The following is a 9,586-nucleotide window of genomic DNA, read 5'->3' on the forward strand; positions in this document are numbered from 1 at the left end:
TGGTGGCGAACCCTGCTGTACTCTTCCACCACAACTTTCTCTCACTCTTACTTCCTGTTTCTGTTGTGCCTGTAATTCAAAGGGTCAGCCTTGTCACACACTGTGTCAGGCTGAATATCACCGAGAACTACGTTAAGGGTACGCGTGTCTGTGGAGTGCTCAGCCACTTGCACGTTAATTTCACGAGCAGGTTGTTCCGTTGATCAGAGAACTGCAAAGAAGGTTTGAGTTGTAAGAACTTAGGGACTTCGAAAGATATGAAGTAAATCTCTTTTAACTATGGAACTCGAAGTAAATAAAGCTATGAATAATAACAAGTAGAATATTTGTTTTAAAAAAACCTTGGATAGAAAAATCGATGACTGCTCTTTCTAATATTTTGTAATTGATTATGATATACATGTAGTGATTATTTTTGAATGCAGCGAACTCCTTTCAATATGCACCCTGACAGAATCATACAATTTGCAAACCGAATGATGAAATGTAATACCTAAATTTATTTGGTATTATCGCTCACATGGCAACTAATCTAAAGAAAATCTTGGATGCAGATTATGCGATATCTCATGCTCTTGCCAACGATACTATGGAAGCATATCTTATCTTGGGATTAAATCAGATTCATCTGAAGTTAATGGTTTGCGATTTAATATTTGAAATGTGTGCTTCAAAATCTTTGCAAACGCAACCCGGATTCAACATCATCACAGGTCCAGGTCAAATGCAAATTAAGTCGTTATCATTTAAAAAAAACATTTAAAAAAAACTAACATGAAATTTGATATTTTACCGAAATGAAAAACTAATTTTGCTGTCGCCAAAGCAAAATTTATTTACCGTGTTGCTTGTCAGGTTTTATACGGAATTGATGCTGTGTACATGAAATTGTGCAGCAGTTTGAAAGTGAATACAACAGAATATCAAATTAAGAAGAAAATAGCTGAAAACTGGAACTGGAGGAAAGGGGCAGGGGTAAAAAAAAAAAAAGGGCGGTAGGGATGGTGAAGGAGGGAAGGACAAAGGAAAGGAGTATTGTATTTGATCATGGTGAAAGAACATTAGAACAATTGGGGCATCGGACGGAGCCAAATAAGGTAATGTTTAGGACATGTTTGGCAATCAACCAACTTGGTAGGAAGATCAATAAATCAATAATATTGTATTATATTTCGACACACACACAGACATAGGCATGCATGCCTACATACACACATATATATATATATACTGGTATATACATATATATATATACATATATATACATATATATATATACATATATATACATATACATATATATATATACTGGTATATACATGCATGGAAGCATACATACAAACATTACATGCATAAACATGAATACATTTTACACACACGCACACAAACACACTCATATATGTATGTGTGTGTGTGTATGTGTATAGAGAGAGAGGGGGGCAGCACTGGGCAGATATGGTGTTTTTACACCTTTTTACCACAAGAGAGAATTTTTCCCTCTATAGTAACTGCAGTGAATTTGTCTTTAAAAGTTGAAATATGTCACAAACATATTTTAACTAACCTAAAGTTCGCTTATACTTAAACACTGTTTGTCGCTGATACAGTTGAATGTGTGTGTGTGTGTGTGTGTGTGTGTGTGTATACAGTACATATGTATATGTGTGTGTGTTAAATAAAATGAGATAACAAAGCCAAGACAGTGGAGAGATATCTACTACATATGTGGATGTGTTTGTGGAGTTGTTAGCTAACTCCTCCTTCATTGTTCTATCGATTTTGATGAAACTTGACACGTGACTAGAACTCATGTCTGGAAACCTTATGGCATACTCAGATTGTTGAAAAAAAATCGATAATAAAGCCCCTAGAAGAGATATATATATCTAATATATTTTATATTAAAATCCAAGGGAAATAACCCATTCGCCCTTGGAAGGAATCTTTATATATAGCTAAGGGAAATAATCCATTCATTTTCCTAAATTATTTGGTATAAATCAAATTGAGTATGCTTATTTCTTAGTATGTGTCCATATTGAAGAAAGGACTCCTAATCTTCTCCAGTGGTGAAATGATTAAAGAAGACATTTTATTTATGGAAGATGGGGCTCCTTGTTGCATGGCTAAAATGACCCAAGATTTGTTGGATGAGAATGGCATTAAAAAGCTTCCCATGGCCAAGCCAGTCACCAGATAGGGGCATAATGGACAGAATACTTCATAGAAAGAAAAAGAAAGCATCCTCAATGCCAGATGTTTTGAGTATGGTGTTCATAAACATAGTGACTTCTTAAAACAAGAACTATGATGATCACCATCATAAAATAGTGATATCTTAAAAAGACACCAGGGATATCCACCTGCATAGTAAGAGTGCGGTTTTAACAAATAGATAAATAATATACAATTTGTAAAAACACACAAAAGAGTTTCGTAAAGTTTATTTCCAGAATAAATATAATTTTTTTAAAAAGTTCCAAAAAATATTGAGTATTTTTCAACATTTCAAATGTTTAAATTTCATTCTTTTTTATTTTTTACTAGAATCTTCTGTTACAAGCAACAAACAGCCATGTATACACACATATATATATATACTACATACATACATATATACATACATACATCTATATATATGCACACATCTATATACATTTGTATATATACACACATCTATATATATCTGCATATATATACACATCTATATACATATGCATACATACATATGCATACAGCTATATACACATGTAATATACATACATTTGTATACATTCACACATATATGTAAAAACCCACAAGCCTTTGAACATATATGCATACAAGTGGGCACACACAAATGTCTATGTATATATATATATATATATATTTATATATATATACTGTAAATCCTCGAGTATAGTTCGCTCTTGAGTATAATACACAGGGGATTTTTAGGGGGCTGTACCTCTGAAAAACCTAAACCTTGTGTATAATACGCACCCCTTCTCTAACTTGAGTCAAGGAGGTCTATATTAACGTCTTTGGTTTGTAAACATATATACGGTAACATCCTTTATTATTATTGTATTTATAACATAATGCAAACATGTAGCTTTGTTGTGCACTTTGTTTGCAGAAAATAAAGAAATAACTGTAATAACGTCAGTGAAAAATATATATTAAGTAAATTGCCTTTATATATTTATCACTTAGAAAATATTTTTCATTTTTAATTTTGTATATAGTATGCACTAGAAATTTTGACCTTTAAATTTTGGGGAAAAAGTGCGGACTATACTCGAGGATTTACAGTATATATACATACACATACTTATGCAGACATAGATGGGTACATACAAACGTACATACATAGATGCATACATGTATACATACATACATACATACACACACACACACACACACACACACACACACACACGTGCATAATCCTGAAGTGACAGGGATAAAGCTCCTCATTACCGATTTCTTAATCAGACTTAAGGCCACAGATACCATTCAGCCAAGACTGTTCCTTGACAAGATATTTATTGACCTAGGTTAACAATTAAAAGGTCAATTGTACCTTGGAACACAAGAAACATAACTGAATACAGCAACAGCATTTCATTTGATGTTCTACCGCTTTTGTCTTCTTTGAAATATAAAAGGAAATTAAAATAAATAAATAAAACCTAGGAAACATAATAATAATAATAATAATAATAATAATAATAACCCTCCTCTGTCATAGTACACCATCATTTTCTGGTTTTTGTGACATCAGTTCAAATAATGGTACATGCTTCTCTTTTGTTTTCTCGTTTCTTTGGTTTGAATAGAAATAAATAAATAAATAAATAATATGTATGTGACAAAGTGAGGAATATTAAAAGTTGACATTTCCTAAATCACAATCAGTCTCGATGCTTGTGTGACAAAGGGCAACATCTTGGAGTCTTCTGTTACTAAGGTGATTCATACCGTCGCCATTATTGGGTTCATCTGAAAAGATAAAGTGGTAGAAATAAGTGATATATATACATCATCATCATCATCATCATCATCATCATCGTTTAACGTCCATTTTCCATGCTGGCATGGATTGGACGGTTTGACTGCGCCCTTTCAAAGCCTAGCCAGGCTCATGGGCCCGGTTTTCCGGTTTCTATGGCGTATGTGTTCCCCCTCAGCTGGACGGGACACCAGTCTATCGCAGCATTACTCAAGAAGTATGAAGACAGACTGAGAGAAAGTTGGGGTGAAAGAGTACAACAGGGGTCGCCACCACCCCCTGCCGGAACCTCGTCGAGCTTTAGGTGTTTTTGCTCAATAAACACACAACGCCCGGTCTGGGAATCAAAACCGCGATCCTCCGACCGCGAGTCTACTGCCATAACCACTGGGCCATTGCACCTCCACACATACACATATGTATAATATTTAAACTGGTGTTTGTCTTAATTTTTCATTATATATATATATATATATATGTGTGTGTGAAACCTAATTCCTATGATTGTCACTAAGAAGGCCTCCATATTCTAGGTTTGTGGTAAAATGAGGTCTGGCTATTACAGAAATGTTACAGAATTATCTGTGAGCGTAAATCACTTTGTTATTTTAATGTTATTTATCTATCTGCGTTGTTCGCACAGCAGGTGCTTGGTAAATACTTGTGGAAGAAGAAGAACAACAAGGAAGAGAAAAAGAGAGAAAGAGGGGACTGGCTCCAGGAGGGGAAGGAGCGTTGGTGGGGGGGGGGGCAGAAGGACTTCTGTTGAAATAAGAGAAGAAAAAAAGGAAAACATGAACGTTTGATGTGAGTGTGTGTGTGTGTGTGTGTGTGTGTGAAAATGCATGTGTTAAGATGTGTGTGTGTCTGTAGAAGAATGCATGTGTGAAATATATGTGTGAATGTGGGTGCATGAAATATTGGGAATGTGCGTTTGTGTGTATGTGTGTGAAAGTGTGTGTGTAAATATGTGTGAAAATGCATGCGTGAATGTGTGTGTGTGTGAATATATGGGTATGTGTGTGTGTGTGTGTGAGAATATGTATGTGTCAGTGCAAATGCATGTGAATGTATGGAAACGTGTGTGTATGAACATGCATGTATGTGTGTACGTGTGTGTATGTGCATGTGTGTGTGTGTGTGTGTGTGTGAGAATGATTGTGAGAAAATGCATATGTGAATGTGTGTGTGTTAGTGCAAATACATTTGAACATATGGAATCATGTGTGCACAAGCATGCATGTATGTGTACGTGTGTGTGTGTGTGTGCGTATGTGCATGTTTGTGTAGATGTATTGTGTGGGAGTAAGACAAGGGAACAAGACTATCACTTACTTCTCTCATTTAAATACTGTGTGAAGGCAGCCAATGGGTAGAACATGGACTCATTGTTGAAGGCAGAGGCTGGGTCATCCCCTGTCAACACTGAAACACAAAGCAAAAATGATATACAGACATAGAAACATAGGTGCAGGAATGGCTTTGTGGTAAGAAGCTTGCTTCCCAACCCCATGGTTTCAGGTTCAGTCCCACTGCGTGGCACCATGGACAAACTAAAAAAAACCCAAAAAACAAGTAAACAAATTTGGAATGGAGGCCTCCATAGGATTGCTCATACATCTATACACAGATGGGCAGATCTGGTCAAGCATTTTTTGAGAAATACTGGTCACTGGTGATGATCCTCAACATAAAGGATGGGTTATTAACGACATGTTGACGGAGATCTTGACAGACTCCAATACGATGTTTTTTCCTCTCAGTGGTCAGCAGGTAGGGGACAAACTTGGCAGAGACGTGTCGCATATTCAATTCCGACGTTAGGATTGCCTGCACAGACCCGAACAACAGACCAATAATATTAGCAATGTCATTGATTGTTCTTCGATAATCCTCATGCACAAGATGGTGAATTTTCTCCACATTTCCAGGGTTGACTCTTGTGGTAGATCTTCCAGATTGTTCATCATCTTCCAGGAACATTCTTCCACTTCTGAAGCACCCATGCCACTCAAAACATTTACTCTTTTACTCTTTTACTTGTTTCAGTCATTTGACTGCGGCCATGCTGGGGCACCGCCTTTTAGTCGAGCAAATCGCCCCCAGGACTTATTCTTTGTAAGCCTAGTACTTATTCTATCGGGGTTCCTTTTTGCCGAACTGCTAAGTTACGGGGACATAAACACACCAGCCTCGGTTGTCAAGTGAAGTTGGGGGGGACAAACACAGACACGCAAACACACATACATCATCATCATCATCATCATCGTCATTTAACGTCCACTTTCCATGCTAGCATGGGTTGGACGATTTGACTGAGGACTGGTGAAACTAGATGGCTACACCAGGCTCCAATCTGATTTGGCAGAGTTTCTACAGCTGGATGCCCTTCCTAACGCCAACCACTCCGAGAGTGTAGTGGGTGCTTTTACGTGCCACCGGCACGAAGGCCAGTCAGGCGGTACTGGCAACGGCCACGCTCAAAATGGTGTATTTTATGTGCCACCTGCACATATATATATATATATGACGGGCTTCTTTCAGACCCATTGCTTCATCACCGTATGCTTGCCAAAGCATACTCAATGTCTCTGTAGCAGACTTCTCAAGCTTAACGCAAAATTTCACATTGGTTCTTTGTTCCAACTTCCTATCCATGACAAAAATCGCAGACCACAGTGTACTCCTGATTGCAAAAACTCAAATTTTGCAACTCACGAAATAAACACAGAGATGTCACTCGAGACACAGCCTTATAAAGTTCAATGCTACCTCTCACACTGCACATAATCATGTGCTGCCATCAGTCGGCATGCTACAGAGCTAGCACCTCGTAAGCACCAGTTAAGCACAACAATTAATGTAATCAATTTACCCTCTCCCCCCACAAACTTGCTGGGCTTGTGCCAAAATTTGAAACAAATAGTCTACAACACAAACATGATGAATCTTTAATTGACGTTGCCAAAGTACCTGGGTAGTTTAATCTCCAGGGTTCTTCTGAATGATGAGATTAAATATGTGTTTATTAAACATAAACCATCTGTAATGGTTCTATATAAACATATACACATATATGCATAAATGTAGGTATCTTACATGTATACACATATATACATGTAAATGCACACATACATACATGTATATGTGCAAATGTACATGTATGTATGCATACATATATACATACATATATGCATGCATGTATGTATTTATGCCTATACAAACATAGGGTTCGTATTTTATTGGATTTGCAGCTTTTCTATGTAAAACCATGTTTTACTAACTTAATATAAGATGTTTTTTTCTCCATTAGAGTTGTACGTGTGCATGTGTGTGTGTACACATGTGGGCATGTGTAATGTGTGTGCATGTGTATATGTGTGGAATGTATGTGTGTGTGTGTGTAATGTGTGTGCACATGTGTGCATGTATAATGCGTGCATGTGTAATGTGTATGTGTATATGTGTGTGTGTATGTGTGAAATGTATGTGTATGTGCTCACACATGTGCATGTGTAATATGTGTGTGTATATGCGTGTAGGTGTGAGTGTGCACACATGTGCATGTGTAATCTGTGTGTCTATGTCTGAAATGTATGTGTGAGTGTGTGTGCACACATGTGTGCATGTGTAATGTGTGTGTGCACACATGTGTGCATGTGTAATGTGTGTGTGTACACATGTGTGCATGTGTAATGTGTGTGTGTGTATGTGTGAAATGTATGTGTGGATGTGCACAAATGTGTGCATGTGTAATGTGTGTGTGTGTATGCAATGTGCTTGTGTGTATAATGTGTATGTATTATGTATATGTGTAACGTGTATGTGTATATAATTAGCATGTGTGTATATGTGTAATGTATGTTTGTAATGTGTATGTGTGTATATGTGTAATGTATGTTTGTAATGTGTATGTGTGTAACATGTAGTGCATGTGTGTATGTGTAATGTGTGTGTTTGTAATGTCTGTGTGTGCGTACATGTCTGTTTATATTGTTTAGAGCGCTGGCTGTTTGTATTTAAGGTTCCCTGTTGTTGCTGGAGAGAGAGAGAGAGAGAGAGAGCAAATGGCTGATTTAGTAGCTGTTAGTTTAAGTGTGTTTGTTTAGAGTGATTTTCTGTGCGCTTGATAGAGGAGGGCTGTAGTTTGTGCAGCTGTGCCAGGAGAATAGTGAGACGACAACAGAACTGTTACGTCAAGGGGACAGTGTAGGGTTGTTGGGAATCTTGGTATGTCATGGACGTGAGATGCTTATGAGGGTCTATGCAGGTTTTGTAAGGTATCTGGATATGTCGGGTACATAGGGATCTTTACAAGGGTATGTATGTTTGTTGGTCGTTGGTAAGGGGACAGTGTAGGATTATAGGGAATCTTGGTATGTCATGGATGTGGGGCCTTTATGAGGGTCTATGCAGGTTTTATTGGGTGTCTGAGCATGTCATGTATATCAGATCTCTACAAGGGTGTGTATGTTTGTTGGGTATTTGATAAGGGCATAGTGTAGGATAGTTGAGAATCTTGGTATATCATGGACATATATATGGTATATCTTGGTATATCATGGACATGGGACCTTTATGAGGATCTATGCAAGTTTTATTGGGTACTTGGGTATATCAGTACATAACATAAAGGTGTGTGTGTATGTTTTTTGGAAGTTTGGTAACATTCTGTAGGTAGAATCATTATGAAGGAGTTCATGTGTGTTTTGATGGGTACCCAGGTGTCATGTAGGTGGGACCTTAATAGGTGCATGTGTGTGTTTAAGTTACTGTGTCTAATATGACTGTGTCTTCTTGTGCATACATTAGGTTGTGTGTCTGTGTACATACTTGTCCCTGTCTACTTGTATGTGTGTGTGTGTGTGTGTATGACGGGCTTCTTTCAGTTTCCGTCTACCAAATCCACTCACAAGGCTTTGGTTGGCTCGAGGCTATAGTAGAAGACACTTGCCCAGAGTGTCCCGCAATAAGACTGAACCTGGAACCATGCCATTGCGAAGCAAGTTTCTTACCACACAGCCACACCTGTGTGTATATTTTGTTGGGTATCTGGGTTATGTCATGTACATGGGAGTGTGTGTGTTTTTCTGGGTATGTTCTCTGGGTATATATGTTCAGTAGGTAGGGCCTTTATTAGGGTGTGTGTAAACCTTGTTGGGTATCTGGGTACGGTATGCAGGTAAGGGACCTTTATTTAGTTGCTGAACCTTCTACGATTTGTAGCAAAATCTTCTAAGAAAATTTCACTGCTAATTCTACTCCCTACTGTTTTCAAAAGAGAAAAAAACAGATGAGAGTGTTGTTGTTGTTGTTGTTATTGTTGTTGCTGCTGCTGCTGCTGTTGCTTTTGGTGGTGGTGGTGGTGGTGGTGGTGGAGACAGCCTTGCCACAGTGGTGATGTTGGAGATGGTAATGGTGGTGGTGGTGGTGGTTGTTATGGAGATAGTGATACCATAGTGGTGGCGTTGGAGATGGCAGAGGTGGTGGCAGTGGTGGCATTGGAGATGGCAGAGGTGGTGGCAGTGGTGGTTGTAACGATGGTGTCGGTGACAGTGGTGGTGTTGGCATCACCAATCTTGACCCATCAGT

The 9,586-nt window shown here is 38.0% G+C and overlaps 2 protein-coding genes across 2 annotated transcripts in view; one reads left to right on the plus strand and one right to left on the minus strand.

The window, feature by feature from the left end:
• Positions 1 to 9,586, plus strand: part of LOC106883138 (ankyrin repeat and SOCS box protein 13) — a 58,876-nt gene that overhangs the window by 1,942 nt on the left and 47,348 nt on the right. The gene's annotated exons all lie outside the window — the stretch shown is intronic.
• The window catches only part of LOC106883136 (protein pigeon), a 39,290-nt gene continuing 32,163 nt past the window's right edge, over positions 2,460 to 9,586 (minus strand). Inside the window, exons 28-29 of the mRNA XM_052976540.1 lie at positions 5,330 to 5,419; positions 2,460 to 3,984 (exon numbers count right to left, since the gene is read on the minus strand). Coding sequence (XP_052832500.1) covers positions 3,869 to 3,984; positions 5,330 to 5,419 — 206 coding nt within the window. The 3' untranslated portion in view covers positions 2,460 to 3,868. The remainder of the gene's footprint in view (positions 3,985 to 5,329; positions 5,420 to 9,586) is intronic.

This window comes from Octopus bimaculoides, chromosome 24 (assembly GCF_001194135.2).
Source record: "Octopus bimaculoides isolate UCB-OBI-ISO-001 chromosome 24, ASM119413v2, whole genome shotgun sequence".
Classification (NCBI taxonomy): domain Eukaryota; kingdom Metazoa; phylum Mollusca; class Cephalopoda; order Octopoda; family Octopodidae; genus Octopus; species Octopus bimaculoides.